Here is a 15962-nt window from a genome sequence, read left to right as displayed (position 1 = left end):
GGCCAGCAACACACTGCCTCTAGACAGTGTCCCCCTCCATTCTCTGTCTGGCCCAGGGAGATGGATGGGGTCGCTCTACATAAGACAGCTTCACAGAAATTTATGCATCTCATAGCTTGCCACCATTCTGGCCATCCTGTCCAGAGCCAAAGCAGAAGTCTGAGAAATGGCACCACAAAGAAGAGATCAGAGTTGTGTTGGATGTAGCACAGCAGCTGCACCCAAAGGCGTCATTTAAACAATGCCACTCAGGTCGACCCTTTCTCTATTGTTTGGATTAGCAGAATCAGCACTGCAGAGACTGACAGGTCTCCTGCAACATTTGCAAGTTGTCAGCTGCACAGTACTGACATGTCTGACACCCGGGAGATCTTCCCCTTGGAGATGCCCTTACCATTTCATAAGATTATACAGAATCCTGCTTTAGTGGAAATGCATCAGTAAAAATAAACAAATTCCATATAAAGGCATATTTGCAGGCATTACACACTCTATGCTTCCTGTATATGAGAAGTGTACATACTTATTTTGAATTGCATATGATACACTGAAGATGAAGATTTAAAGAAGAGCCTTTGCAGCATGCTGGGGCATATTTTCAAATCCTCGTATGGGAATTGCTATCTTCAGTATTAGCAGACTTATAGAAACATAAACAGTGTGTGCGTAACAAAATGTGCCGTATTGGATGGCAAGATGCAAAGACCCTTCCCCCCCTCCTTTCCATGCTTAATTAGCACAACTTAATTAGTTCTGTCTTTAAATCTGCATGAATGTGAAAGAGAATAGTAAGAGAAATGTTGCAACCATCTCAGTATCCAAACATGCTAAAATCATACAATTCATAACATACCTCAACTGATTTAAGGAGCTTAAACATACTGAAAAAAGATGCCGTTTTCCAAAAGGTTTCCTCATGTAACATTGACTTCTACATACATTTGCCTCACAGCAGATACGGTCATGTCTGCATGGAGTTCAAGGAGCCAGCTACGGAAGCTAAACATCTAGCAACTGCCAGGAAGAAGAGTGGCTCTGATTTTGCAGCAAGCCCTGCAGCTAAACTTTCATCCCAAATTCTCAAACTTTGCCCATCTGTCAGCTAGTCGCCAGCAGAGGAGAATGGAGCTGGGAAGAGGAGAAAGGAGCAGCCTCCCCCGGTTCTGCAGCCTCCTCAGCCTCAGCCTCAGCCTTTTCTTTACTCACAGAGCAGCAACAGCAGTAGCCAAAGGAGAGCCGGGCTTCCCCAGCCACCCATTCTCTGGAACTTGCCAGCAGCTGAATCCCAGCTTCAGAGTTGATCAGTTCATCCTCCGCCAGCCAGTCCTGAGCTTGTGGGGCTCCTGGCGAAAATTAAAGGGGAGGCAGATCCAGCTGTTTCAAATCCAGCTGTGTGCGTGTGGGGTCCGCCCAGGAACTGAAGTGGATGAGCAGAGTAAGCCCGACTCTCTGAACACACACACAAATATGGGAGGAGGAGGAGGAGGAGGGGGGAAGAAAAAATTGGCACTGAGAGCAAGACTTGATATAATGATGACAATGCTAAGCTGCTGCAGAAAAACCTGTCCTGGCCAAAACTCTGTGAAGAGGACCTAATTTGTGCCTCTAATTTTAACAGGTCTGCTAAGATTAGATGTGAAAATCCTTTTCTTGGAAAGAAAGTAATAAAATACTGAATGAAGGAGTAATAGAAGGAGTGATTATTTCCCCCATCTTATCATTTTCCTTTTGAAAACATCACTGCAAATATCAAAACGTGCCATTATCTTCAGCACATTTTTCAAAAATCCAGAGGAAGTCAGGATATTGAAACAGAAAACCCCCCACTATAGTTAGCATTGTATGGATGTTGTAAAACTCGCCTGTGCACAGCAACATGGGACAGCACAGGGTTCGGTGGAAGGGGCTAGTGCGGTCCAGTGAAGAAATCGTGTGAGTGAACCTCTCCAGTGGATGCATTGCTTTGCGTGACTGCAGGGTGGCAGCCCCACCTGTGACATGCAGGTGATGATGAGCTTGCTCCCTCGTGACAGAGAGGGTCACTTCAACCCCCGAAGGGCTGCACGCAAGCATGAGGGCACCTTTCTGCTTAGTGTCCAGAGGTTAATGCCTGCACTGTCCTTGTTCCCGACTGGCCTTCAGATCGGCATTCAGTAACCAATGGGTGGCACCAGGAACAGGGCAAGTCAGACCTGCAACCATTACACAGACATATTCAATGTGTGAGCAAACCAAAGTACATGAAACACCCCCCTCTCCTAGTGCGAAGGCAGGAGGGGAAGGTGCTCAAAGACTAGTGCACGTGATACAGCACCTTTGGTGAAGAACTTTCTGGAACCCCTCTATATAGACACCTTAGTTCCACCATAGGAGAAAGGCCAGACAGAGAAATACCCTAAGGACCTGAAAGTCTGGGAGGCAGACTTTCTTCCTTCTTTTCAGAGAAGCAGTTCCTAAGGTTGTTTCCACATTCACTGCAAGGGGGCAGGATCTGGTGTCAAATCTCTTGACTCCCCCTCCCAGTGTCAGACCTCGGCGGGGGGGGGGGGGGACTGAGCCATCCAAAGGTTCCTGGGGTGCTTTCCTGCCCTCTGAATAGGAGAGAAAGAAGTAAACTGTTACCATCATCATCTCTACAAAGGAAGTTTAAAACCTGTGTTTAGGGTGGAATCCTATGCCTGTTTAGACAGAAAAAAGCACCTGCCATTCCCAGCGTTTCCCACGCAGCCTGGCTAGCTGGAGGAATCAGGGAAGTTGTGGGCTTTTTCGTATCTGAACAAGCATGAGATTATATAACCCCCACCTTCTCTCTCCTTCTCCTCTCCCTTATTCTTTTTATGCCACCTTCAATTAGATTGTAAGCCAGAGGCTATCCTACATACTGTTATCCTATTTTGTCAGCAACTCTGGAACCCTTTTCGGCTAAAAGACAATGTATAAATGTAGTAAAGGTGTAATCCTACACACATTTAGACAGAAAACGGGCCTACAACTTCCAGGATGACCCAAACATATGCATGTCTAAACTGGGTCCTAAGTTAATAAAGGAATATGTGCTTTATTTCAGAACATCTGTGCAGAATGGTCAAACTAGAGAGACCCAGGTTCCAACCCTTTCACAACCAAATTAATTAAGTGCCTTTCAACAAGGTATTACCTGTCAGTCAAATATGCATCACAGGAAAAGCAACAGAATCTCACAGCTCATCACATTTTTTAAGGCAGATGCTTTTGTGCATCCTATCAGCTTATGCCATCCTTTCATCTTTTAAGTGCCACAAGACTAGTGTTTGATCTGCCACAGACTAAGATGATCTAGAAAACTCTCAGAGGGGTGCTATGAGAATATAATCATAATATGATATCATTGTTGTGAGAATATAACTATTTTATTTTAATAATGTAGTTAAACTTGGACTGCCTGGAGGAATAGGGGTGAGCAGGGCCCTGGAGGAAAAACACACAGGTTAATTTCTAAAATAGAAGCTGCCAGTTCTCAAGACACACTTTAAGCCCATATTCCAAATCATAGACTGAGAAGATGGTTATGCAGCTGCTAATGAGCAACTGCTTACAGAAATGTAGTATTTATTTTCCAAGGCCAAGTCTGGGCACTAAAAACAGATTTCACAATGTTTTGAATCCAGAGGGTTACAAACTAGGGTAACAAAATGCCCCCCAACCTGTTCCATGATGGAGAAAAACTTATAAGCTCTGAGCAGGTTAAACTTGCTGGACAGCTGCAATAAGATCAGCTTTACTCTTCTCTGCTTATTGTAGTGACAAAAGAAGCCCCACATATTACCATAAAAGAAGTTATGAGATCTTAAGAAGAGCATTATGAAATCAGACCAAGGCCTGGAAGTCTGTTTGCCCAGGAGCCATGCTGGTTGACTTTCTCTGCTCACACATGCCAGTTGTGAGCTGCCTAAGTAGCATAATTACCACCCGGCCAGGAGCTGTCATGCCAATGAACCTGGCGAGGTGGCTGGCTGGGCTGGTTTCCAAGTAAGCCAGCGATCCTAGAACAAGTGAGGGGTTTGCAAACCGCTGCAGCCCCCTACCCCGCTGGGCTGGGTGTCACAGCAGTCCACACCCCGTGAGGGTGACTATGTTAATTAGGCAGCTCCGCTGGGCCCTGGCACGTGCAGCAGGGAAGCCCCCGTGCCTCGCTTTTCCTCCACAATGGTGTGATTGCACCTCCTGAGCTGCTGAGGGTGCCTGGCGGGGTGGCTCGGCAGTGCAGTGGCTCCTCAGTGTGGGCTGCAGAGCTACCTAGCAAGAGCAGGGAAAAGCCTGTCCATTTCTCAAAACCTCACTGACGCTGCTTCCAGCCTCCCTCCCGCTTCCTCTGTGATGTCCATCCACCCCTCCAATGACACAGAAATGACACTTCGGAATGACCTGAATGTCTTCATCACTGTCTAAAAATCCATTTTGATGCCTTGGAAGTTTGCCAATGTGTCCGTAATTTAGATTGCTCTTCTTCTGGTCCTTTACAAGTACTCCGATTTGCCTGCCTGTCTTGTACAGCCTGCACTAATACATTCACCTTGTCAAGTTCCTGTCAATTACTGACTCCACTTTACTGCTTCCCTTGACAGCTTTTGGAGTGTGCTGTCAAGTGTGCACTTTCACACAATGGAAAATAACATTTTAAAAATCCCATTCTTGCAGTAAGCAGATACACCCAGAGTCCCACAGCAAGTACAGCTAATAGTTCCAGTCCATTCGGCCACCGGTTTGGAGTTCAGGATACAGGATGCGCTGAACTGGGATGGGCAGGCTGGCAAGTGTCAGCTCAAGCTGTAATACACTGAGAAGATGAAACTGAGAAGTCAGGTTTCAAGCAGGTGCAGAACTGATCTCAATCTCTGGAAGTGAAGAAAGTAAATAGCAGACAGGCAAATCTGCACAATTACACACCTGAGAACAGCAAACACCTGTTTGCAAACTTCCAAAGCACCAGAAATAATACATTAAGATATTGCAAACAGGATGGGCTCAGAGTGGATCTGAGTGGGGGAAAGTTGGAAAAGTGTCCCTCTGTAAGAATGGGGATTCAAGAGGGATCGTACCACAAATGGCACTGGGATATGGGCAGATGGCAGACTGGAGGACTAAGGGGAAACAAGTCATGGTAAGCCGCAGGATGCCCCATTGTCTGTGTGGGATAATGTGGGTTAGCAACTGATCCATCATGACTTGCTTTCACAAATTAAAAAGCACCAGTCACAATACAAATACTTGGGGGAGCCTGAACTTTCTGTGCCTTCACTACAAGTAGAAGAGTTTTCTTTACAGGAGACATTTTCCTGAGGTTGCAGCTTCAATTTTCTAAGCAGGAGTAAAAGTGCAGCCACTACACATGTCTTCTTTCTGGGATATTTTTACTCGACTATCCTATAGATTCTATTACTGATCCACAAGGTGATGCTGCAGTATAACGCAATTACAGTTTGTATTTGCCTTCTTTGGCCAGAAAACTACAAAATAGCTCTTGGTCCTCATTCTGAAACACAAATCTGCATTTGCAAAAATGGCTGCAAAACATTAGAGAGCCCTGGAGGATGATGCTGTGTAAGGGCCCCACAAACTGCCACGAGGGAAAAAAAATCACAAGCACACAATAAATGTCTCATGTAGAGAGGTTCTTAGTCTTTGCTTCCTTTCTTTAGCACACTATCCTATGCAGCTGCTGCCAACTGCATGGCTCATAAAAGCCTTAATACAAGCAAGCAAGCAGAAAAAATCTGTCTTACTGCCAGGTTTTGGAGCAAGGTGGGGTACAAACCAAATCAATCAATCAATCAATACAACTCCAACATTCTGACTAGGGAAAGCTGGGAATGGCAAGACTTTCATTTTTCTTTTTGGTCACAAGATGCATAGTGCACTTGATCCATGAAAAGACCTGTCCAGGAGATTTTGATGTCTTTGTTAAAAGCTTTTAAAAAGTCAAAGTATGGAACATTTACAGAATCACCCTCCTCCTGAAACACCTGCTTGTTGGCACTCTCAAAGGAGTCAGACTTTATGGTGTGGTATGTGCTACTTAAGTCCTAACAGTGTATCAGAAAAAAAAATGGACAGTTCTAAAAAAAGGTTCAGTTTGAATTTTCTTGGTTTGATTGATGCAAAGACTTAACCACAGCTCAAATATTACTGCCAGTTTGAGTTCATTTCTACACCAGCCAATAGCCAAAGCTCTCTAGGAGGTTCAGAAGAATTACAAGCCATAAATAAAAGATAATGAAATGTGCTGGAACCCAGTAATACAACTGACAGAAATGCACCATCATATGCCTGTACAGGACTATCTTATGCTGCCCACAGTGTCTCATTGCATTTCTTATGCACTTGGTTTTTACCATGTGTTCCTATTTTGCTGAATCCGTTGTACCCATGGCTACTAGCTGTTAAGGACCAGCATTGTGGCTTTTAAAATAACAACAAAAAAACCTTCAGCTGCCTCATACTCTCCTGCACTTTCTCAGAAGCACTCACACTGGTTTTGCCTATGTGTAACAGAAGAAATACAAACATTTGTATCTGTGACAGGGATGAAAACAGATAACTAATCATGCCTTGAAAGTATTCCATGTAGTAGCTATACTGGGAGTTGGTTGCAGGCATGGAGAAATCACCACCATTGCAAAACCAATTTGCAAAATGCCCACTCCTTGGAACATGTTGATGATGTTTCTCTACTTAAGTAGAAGCCACAGCTCAGTAACGAAAAACCTGAAGCCTTCCAGCTGTTTGGGACTGACATGTCCATCATTTTCGTTCATTGGCCATGCTGGCTAAGACTGGTGGAATTTGTACTGAAACTATACAGAGGGGACTACATTCCCCTCCCTTCTGGGAGACAGGAAGTGTGGAGGACTCTGGTACCCAGAGAGACCAGGGAGGGATTCCGTATCTCATTGAAGGGTCCTGTCCTCAAGAAACTTTCCACTAATGTCTCCTACTTCTGAACAGAAAAAATATGGGAAAGAGGAACTTCTGTGAGCTGAGTAAGTCTCTTGATCAGCCAACCTGGTGCCTTCTTGAGAGGTTGGAGTACACCCCCTGGCATCTCCAGCCACCATGGCTGGGGGTTAATCACACACACACAAGGAAAGGTTCAAATCAGTGTGGTGTAGTGAAACTCAGGGAATCCAGATTTTAGCCCTCACTTGGTCATGAAGCTCATGGGGTGGCTTTGGACCAACTTAACCTACCTCACAGGGTTGTTGTGAGGATAAAATGGAGAGGAGGAGAACCATGTAAGCCACCTTGGGGAAGGTGGGGTACAAATGAACAAATGTGATCCTACTACTAATAATGCAATACTACTAATAGTAGTAGTAGTAGTAGTAGTAATAGCTGCTGGCCAGCTTTCAATTTCTGTCTGCCCAGCACTTTCACCTGTAGGCGCAGTCGTGTCTGGAGGCGGGGTAAGCAGTGCAGCTACAGTTTGCCTATTCAGGTATCCTTTCAAGCTAAGCAAATCTTCTTACAGAGCTTCGGATTTGTGTAGCTTCTTCCTTTGAGTCTTCGCATGTTTATGCAAAAATTTATGCATGCAATCCATGTGGCTATCTGGCTCTTTTCAAAGATCTGTCAGTTTTTCCACATTGGTATTTACAAGCCAAGTTCCCCTCCCATTAAAGAAAGTAGCACATTTTCCTCTGGCTTCAATATAGATAGGATTGGGATCCCTTCTTGTCTCTGAAAACCATCCAGATTCTTTCTAATTATTTTTATGAGTTTCTGTTTCTCTGTCTGGGTGCTTGGCTTAATATTTGGTTCCCCTCCTGCTGTCTTTGTGGCCTCTTTACTGTTTTTTTCCTGCTCAAATGCAGAAGCATCTTTGAGGAGGTTAGAATGATATGGAAGGTTTTCTGTTTTCTTTTCAATTCTCTTGTTTCCATAAGGTTTGGCTTCTCTTGTAAATGCTTTTGTGGCTGGAAGGGGCCACCAAAGATTATTTACTTTTAATCACTGACTACTAGAGTTTTTCATCCCATATATCTTCTGCATCACAAGCCAATTTGTCTTCTTTAACATTATGACATACAGTTTAAAAAATGCACCCAAGTCCAAAGCATATTGGGATTTAAGACCTTTTGCTGAACAGTCAACTTTTTCCAAAGAGCATAATAGCATGTGCACGTACATACAGTCCTGGAGCCTTCATGACCCAGTCGCCAAATATACAGGCCTCCACATCAAAGGCTGAATTAAGCTCTTCAGGCAAACTGCCCTTTATTTTCAAGCATTGTTTATATATTTCTTTAATTAAGAGTGCAATCTTGCACATACCCACTCTGAAGTAAGCACCATTGAATTCAACAGAACTTACTCTCTAGTGAATGTGTAGAATTGCTGTCTAAATGTGAATTCATCCCCGCCCTTTATTGTAAAAATAAAAATGTAGAATTGTGTGCTTAAATATTGAAATGCTACTTTGAAAAGAAAAGTGAATGTGACCTAGTGACCTCACCATTTTCTAGCCAATCACACCTGTGCTTGAAGCAACTCTCATTAAGAAAATGTGCTACTAGCAGACCAGAGGAATAGCATTTTCAAAGTTTCTGGAATTGGTTTTTCATGTCTCTGAAACATGCAGAACTAGACTAACAGGGCATTTGGAAAGGCTAGCTTTATTAATTTTTCAGAACTGAATATAGGATACAAAATCTTTTTAATAAAATGATTTTCCTTCTTGCTTTCTCTTGTTTTTCTAGTGTTTAATTGTGCTGAATTATAACATTCATATTCAAATTAACAAAGGTTAATTTCTGGGAGGAGAGAGATGATGTACAGGTGTATGTCAACCAGATTCAGCACTTACTTACCTCCAAGATAGTTGCTGCTAATTGTAGGTTGCTGACGGTCAATTCAATTTCCCCTCATACATGGTTCACAGCATCCTAAAGGAAATGAAATTTAAATTTAAATTAGGTTTATTATTGGATGTGTTGCACATCTCCCGTGCCATCTGTGCAATTTCAAGTTTGAGAATGAAGCTGTAAAGCTCAAATCATTTAGAAGGGCATGCCACATGAGTTAATGGCATTATATTCGACGCAACTAAACCAACACATGTATGTTATTTAGTCTACAACTCCCAATACATTTACTTGGGAAATAAATAAATTTCATTGAATTCAGTTCTGCCTAGGACTGTGCTGTTAGATTGCTTTCAAAGGGTAATCTTATTTTTCCGCTTGCCCCCTTCCACTATCATTCATTCTCTTTTCCCTCTTATTGCCTGATGATCTTATGGCTTGCTTTACCAGCAGTGCAGTGATCTGGGCAGGGCTGCACAACTTGTGCTATGAGTCTAATAAGCTGACGGCAGTACAGGAGCAGGCTCTGGTCCACGTTCACAAGCGCCACTCCACCCCTCTTTTGCCACTTGAGTAGAATTGCAAAAGATGGGGTGGATACTGAGCACTGGCAGGCCTGCTGGACTGCAACATATCCGGCCCCACATCACTGGTCACAAATTGGACAGATTCTGTCCTTGGGTATCCCCACAGCTATGCTATATACCAATGCATACCAGCTTTGCAGCAATGCTACCTTGGGTATCTGCAGTGCTTTGGATTAGATTGCCAAGCTGCAATGATACTTCTTGTTCTGTAGGATTTGTTATTTTGCCTTGATTTGCGCAGGTCAGGAAATTTACCACCATGTTCCCTACAATTAAGAGAAAGCAGCAGGATTAGGGCGTGAGTCTTGCTCTCTTAGAAATGTGTGGTGAAGGACTGGAGATGGGCATAGAAACGCAAACACAATCAGGCACCATTAGAGATACCCATGTTGGCAAAGAAGAATGTACCAACATGCCAGAGAGCTGATGAGTTTAAGTTATATTGCCACAGCAGTGGAATATTCGGTCAGATCTTTACTGCAATATTGAGCCCAATGTGGTGAACAGTCAATATATGAAAAGCAAATCAGTTTACTTAACCATGCTTTTTCATGTGGAACAGCCATGTTCTGTCTGCACTGAAAATGGTAATGTGGATGCAACAGTACCGTTGTGCCTATAATTATGACACTCATGCAAATAACCTTTTTCTTGTTTAACTAAACATGTGAAGAATGCACAGCAGGACCAAATCCGTCTTTGATGTCCTTGAAATAAATACACCTTGGTTTCTTTGCAAGGGCCATTGTATCCTTAAGTGTAATTAGCAACAATTATTTCTGAACATGTTTATTCACTGGAACATTTTAGCTTTTATTTCTTAGAAGGCAAAACATTCATATTACACTAAACTTGTATGCATTTGCCCTCTCTAACCTATCTTCTTTTCACAAGCTCAGTTGTGTGATGCCAAAATTATTTTAAAGACATTTTGAGTGCTTTCAGTGTATCTGGTTTCTATTCTGTTGTCTTCAGTGTTTGTACAAATTTCTTCCAAGGTTATTTTAATTGTTACCTTCACTGTGCATTCCTAGTGAGATAGAGTTTCTCAAGCTTTTACAGTTAAGATTTTCTTGGAACAAAAGTTGCTTTTGAGCGTGTGAACAGCTGAAGTGCCCTCTGAGTACAACTGCTTTAAGATTTGTTTTATAAAGCTAAAGTCCATACTATGCATGACTGCACACTGTCGCCCAAAATCTGTTTCTCATTATTGTGTGGTCTTTAGGGTGTTTACTCTATATATATATTAAGATATGTCTCTTGTATGCATTTTAAAGGATGTACATATTTAAATACTCTGAATCTGTAGGGATAATACAACTAAAGTGCATAAATATGCCTCATCAAGCATTGTTACAATTGGGCCCGACAGGAAACTGGGGATCCTAGTTCATGGTAGCACAAAATGGTCTGAATGGGTTTCAAGACATTTTGGCTTTTGGGAGCCAGTGTAATGTAGTGGTTAAGAGCACGATCTGGGACTCAGACAATCCTGCCTTAACACACACTTGGAAAGGCTTACCCAGTTGAGTGCTTGACTTAAGTGAGACTCTAATTAGCCTGTACTAAACAGTGAAGCAAAAAGTTAGTGTGCTTCAAAAGCCTAGGCTGACATTAGTCCCACAACTTGGATATGTCAGCTGCTGCCTGCCTGTCCTGCAAATATACTACAGTGGTGCCTCAGCTCATGAACGCCTTGGTTCACAACCAAATCGGGTCACAAACAAAAGTTTCATGAAAATTTTGACTTGCGTCACAAATTCCGCATTGGGTGGCAACCAAGATCGCGCCCATCTCCCCACCTCCCGAGTGGAGAGATGGCCACGATCGCTGTTGCGTTCATGCAGGGAAGGCGTGTGTGATCACGGGCACACTCCTGCAGGAAAGACGGGCACAATCTCGGCCATCTCACACCCAAGTGGGGAGATGGCCATGATCACAGTCGCGTTCGTGCAGGGAAGACATAGAGGAGCCGATGACAGAAGAACTTGCTGAACTCCAGAGTGAGCAGCAGAAGGCACTTGCTGAGGAAGATTCCACTGAGGAAGAGGAAGACAGGGAGGAGGTTAGCGGTGATGGAAGACAATCCATTATGAAAAAATGGAATGAGTGCCAGGGTTTCTTTGAGAAGCACCACCCCAACATAACTGTACAAACAGAGTGTTGAATCTGATGCACAATAATGTGGTCTCTCATTTCTGGAAGGTTATGCAGTGCAGAAAAAACAAGTGACTATAGACAGATTTTTCACCAAAACTGACCCTGCAGCTAAGAGACAAAGAAGAGAGGAAACCCCTGAAAGAGATCTCCCCAATGTCCTTATGAAGAGAGACTCTCCCTCAAAACAATAACCTCCCCCCACACACACCTAGGTTAGTGCTCTCCACTGTACTGTACAGTACTTGGTTACTTTGTTGTTCTTCGTCACTTTGTTTCAAATTTTTCTGATTAAAAAAATCGCTACAAAACTGATTAACCTTATTTACATTGAACCTTATGGGGAAATTTGACTTGGATCACAACCAATTTGGGTCACAACCAGAGTCGTGGAACAGATTAAGTTCGTGAGCCAATGTATCACTGTATAAAGTTTGCTTGGTTATATTTTTCATTAACTTCAGACATCTGTTTCTGAGACCCAGTTAGGCAGGGACTGGGGATCTAGGAGCTTGGGGTTTCTAGTCCCTGCTCAGCCTTGGAGAACACTGGGTCCCACTTGGAGCCAATCACTTGACTTCTAGTCTAACCTACCTCACAGGATTGTTGTTGTTAGGATAAACTGGAGAGAAGACCTCTGTAAGATGCCTGAGGTTCCCTTCTAGAGGAAAAATGTTGGGGTATAAATGTAATTCAATCATCATCTTAATTATGAGAAATATGTTGGCTGGAGTTGAGGGAGACCATTGCTTTGGTGCTAGGGACAGCAGTCAAGCATCAAGGCAGGACAAAAGCCAAGCCTGCTCAGGTGCCTTTCCACATGAGTCAACTTACGTGCTCCTGATTCCTCATTCAGGGTAGCTTGTGGGTGCTTTACATGAAGTCAACATCTTTCAGGACCTCTTCCATTCTTTGCAAGCATGATAGTGTTTGGTTTTTAAAACTACTTTTCTAATGAGGAAAGTCTGGTGTTTACTTGAATGGCAGCGTGGTACCCATGGATACCTTCACAATCCTGCTATAATATGGAACCATCTAGCGGTTACGTAACAGAACATACAGTAAGGCAGAGAAAGAAAAACGTTGAAGAAAAAACACATGTAAGCAAGGCATTCTGAGAGGTTTTCTATAGGATGTCTTTAATGCACCACTATACTATATTATTATATATATTATTTATTATATATATTATTTATTGTATAATTTTAGTATTTATGTGTTGTGAGCCGCCCCGAGGCTTTGTTGCGATGGGGCGGCATAGAAATGTTTCAAATAAATAAATAAATAAATATACTGAGGATTTTGTCTGTGGAAACTGTTCAGGGTTAAGGTCAGTGCCTTCAAACATAACTTTTTCCACGTGCAGAGTGGGGGGTGGGAAGTCCCTTTTTCGCTGCATGACTACACCAGAGTTTCATGGCACTATTCACAGATATACAAGCCTTTCCTTCCTAGGGAAAGAAATAAGGCCAGAATGGTTGCAAACCAATGGAGAGGCCTTGGAGCGTGACAGTGTCATGTAAACCACCCACAAACTATTTGGAGTTAGGAATCTTCAATACACAATAAATGTCCTGTGTAAAAATAACGTCATTTCCACAGGACTGCAGAAGCAAAAGTCTTGGTAAACTAGCAGATCAAAAGCCTCATGTAGAAAAGCCCTCTCTCTTCTTTTGTTATCAATTGTTATTACTTTCTGGCATGGAAAGCGAGTCCTAATGCTTAAGCTTCTTATCAAATTATGCCCTAAGTGACAATCCTAAACACACTTACTAGAAAGTAACACCCACCAGATACAGTGGGACTCCTGAGTAAACATAGGATTGCAGTGTAATAAGCAGGTTTGCATTTACCCCGTTTTCTGGCAGTTCAGATTGTTTTAAATTTGCATACAGAAACTGAATGCTGCATTTTATTATTTTGTATCTGGGGACTGCCATTTTGTGAATTATTGGGAGCCACCCACAGAGCTTCAGCTATCTGGTGGAAGAAAAAGTAAATGAATAATACAGTCAGTGTAGTATAATGCAGTGCAGGGCAGTGAAGAGCCCAGTATGGGATTCAGTGACCTGGTCCTAGTTCCTGCTCAGCCATGGAGCCAACGGGCTGACTTTGGGCCAGTGAGAGAGTCCCAGCCCAACCTACCTCACAGGGGTTGTTGTTCTGGGGGTAAGACTGAGAGCAGGAGGAGGAGAATGATGTAAGCCCCCTTGAGCTAGTAAGAAAAAAGCGGGATCTAATAAACAACCCGGGAGTAAATCCCTCTATAGTTAATGGCTGCACAGGCGTGGGCTTCATACGGTCCTCCCTGCTCGCTTGCCTAAGAGTAAGTCCGACGGAAAGCAATGATCACTTGAAATGAGAGTGGGGCACGATCCTACGCATGGTGTCCCACAACTCCCAGCATTCCCCGGCATGGGAATGCTGCCTACGGAACGCTAGGAGTTGCAGGACTTCTCGTTTTGTTCTGTTTTATTCCTCTGTCCAAAGAGGATTACTAATTTCCTTGAACCATGTCTACGAGGATCGGGCCAGAAGTCTCAACAAACTGACCAGGACTGCAAACCCGGGCTTCATGGGGCAGAAGCACGAGAGAAAGACCGTCTCGCTCGCACCACTTGCTGCCGCCGCCGCCGCTTCCCTTGCTGCCGCCGCCGCCGCCGCCGCTTCTCGCCCAACAAAGCGAGCGCGCGCGCGCGCGCGGGGCGGGGGGGCGCGCCTCTTCCGCGCGGTTAGCTCGGCCCCGCCTGGACGCGCTGGGCGCCTGCGCAGAAAGCAGCCTGCGAGCCCCTCTTCCCTGCGTCCATGGAGCATCCCGGCGCTGAGAGTCCCGGCGGCGGGAGCACTTGCGGAGGCAGTAGTAGCAACAGCAGCAGCCAAGAAGGCGAGGAGCCCGAGTCCCCCGGAGGCCCCGTACCTGAGGAAGAGGACGAGGGAGAGGCGGCGGCGGCGAAGGGAGAGGACGCCGAGGAGCAGAGGGCGCGGGCTGGACTGGCAGCTTACGCGGTGAGGGAAGCTCCGCCACTCCCGGGGACCGGGAGAGCAGTTAGGCCGCGGCCCGGTGGTGGGCCCAGCTCGTCTTCCCACTCTGGCACAGCCACCGGGAAGCAGTGGAGCCGGGGGGGATGGAGAAAAGAGGCGGCGGCGATGGCAGTAGTGGGTGGAGAGACTGAGAGACGAGGAGGCTGTTTACGGAATTGGAGGCGGCTGGGCAGAGGGAGCGTGAGGCGAGAAGCGGGGAAGGAGCCAGGGTGTAAAGATAGGCTGGGCGTTCGTGAGAATGGGCAGCAGCTAAGGGGAACTAGGGGTCCATAACCTGGGCTGGTGGGGAAGGGGCTGCCAGCAAGCGTCTTGCATGTCTTACGAGTTGTACACACCTGGCCGTTTGGGCAGGTGCACCTGGGTGCGTAAGGGTGAGGAAAACCGCTGCTCTCTTTCTTGTCTTTACTCTTTCCCCCCGTTATAATTTGTGGTGGACCTCTCTTTTCTGCAAGGCCAGTAGAGCTGCAAGAGTGCTTCCCAGCTTTCCACATGGGATACCCCTTCTATGCAGTTTCGGGATAACAATGATGATGGCTGCATTAACTCTTAGCAATCGAGCATTTAGGGCACTGTTCATACCTTATCCAGTAAGGTAGGTCAGTATTATTGTCTCCCTAGCGCAGACACATGTCTGAGGAGACTGCTGGCTTGCTAAAGTGCTCCAGTGAGTTAATGGAAGAGGCCACATTTGAACTTGGTAGTTTGTACTATGCAGTGCAAGTCTACTTATAACTAAGTCCCACTGAGGTCAACAGAATTGCTCCCACATAAGTTTGTATAGGATTGTAGCCATAGCCTCTTAGGTAGCAATCCTATATATGTTAGACTTGGATAGATAGGATTTAGCTCTTTGCTACCAACAGCATCACACTGAGGTGGTACTGGAATAAAGGCTTGGCTACTGTTACAACTATGGAGATGGTGAGGCCTGTAGGCAGACAGAACAGGGAAAATGAGATGATAAAGTGCGGAAGAAAACCCTGCTTTTGGTGATAAAACCTTAGTGTAGCTTTTCATTTCATTCCTGAGGGTGTTGTTATAACTTCTTTCCCAGTGTCTGTTTCTTCCATCTGTAACTTCAGCTAGGGTACTGTGTAGCTTTTCCCCCTTCTTTAAATTTTGGTAATAAAGATGGAAGAAGCCGTGGGAAAAACACAAGGGAAAGCTACCTGTTGTTGAGAACATCATTTGTACTCCTTGTAAAATTCAGTGAATGAGGCAGGGTGATGGCATAATAAAAGCCTCATCTGGAAACACCCTGGGACCATAGAGTGAGAGTAGAGTCTGACCTATCCCTTTGTTTTTTCTCCAAGTGATTTCTGCAGAATCATTATCA

General features: G+C 44.5%; 2 protein-coding genes across 3 annotated transcripts in view; one reads left to right on the top strand and one right to left on the bottom strand.

Moving 5' to 3' along the window:
• LOC123027347 (TGF-beta receptor type-2-like) overlaps positions 1-14232 on the bottom strand; it is a 51769-nt gene extending 37537 nt beyond the window's left edge. Inside the window, exons 1-2 of the mRNA XM_044438084.1 lie at positions 14138-14232; positions 8847-8921 (exon numbers count right to left, since the gene is read on the bottom strand). The gene's annotated coding sequence lies outside the window, so the exon portion shown is untranslated. The remainder of the gene's footprint in view (positions 1-8846; positions 8922-14137) is intronic.
• A 134-nt stretch (positions 14233-14366) lies between these two features.
• SNX4 (sorting nexin 4) overlaps positions 14367-15962 on the top strand; it is a 45045-nt gene continuing 43449 nt past the window's right edge. For both annotated transcript variants that reach the window (XR_006415512.1, XM_044438239.1), the window contains exon 1: positions 14367-14590. Coding sequence is in view for 1 of the 2 variants with exons in the window: in XM_044438239.1 (XP_044294174.1) it covers positions 14390-14590 (201 nt within the window). In the remaining variant the exon portion in view is untranslated. The remainder of the gene's footprint in view (positions 14591-15962) is intronic.

The sequence above is a fragment of the Varanus komodoensis genome, unplaced genomic scaffold, assembly GCF_004798865.1.
Source record: "Varanus komodoensis strain SLA01 unplaced genomic scaffold, ASM479886v1 scaffold32, whole genome shotgun sequence".
NCBI lineage: Eukaryota > Metazoa > Chordata > Lepidosauria > Squamata > Varanidae > Varanus > Varanus komodoensis.
The sequence above is the reverse complement of the archived record's forward strand: the minus strand, read 5'-3'. Positions and strand labels throughout refer to the sequence as shown.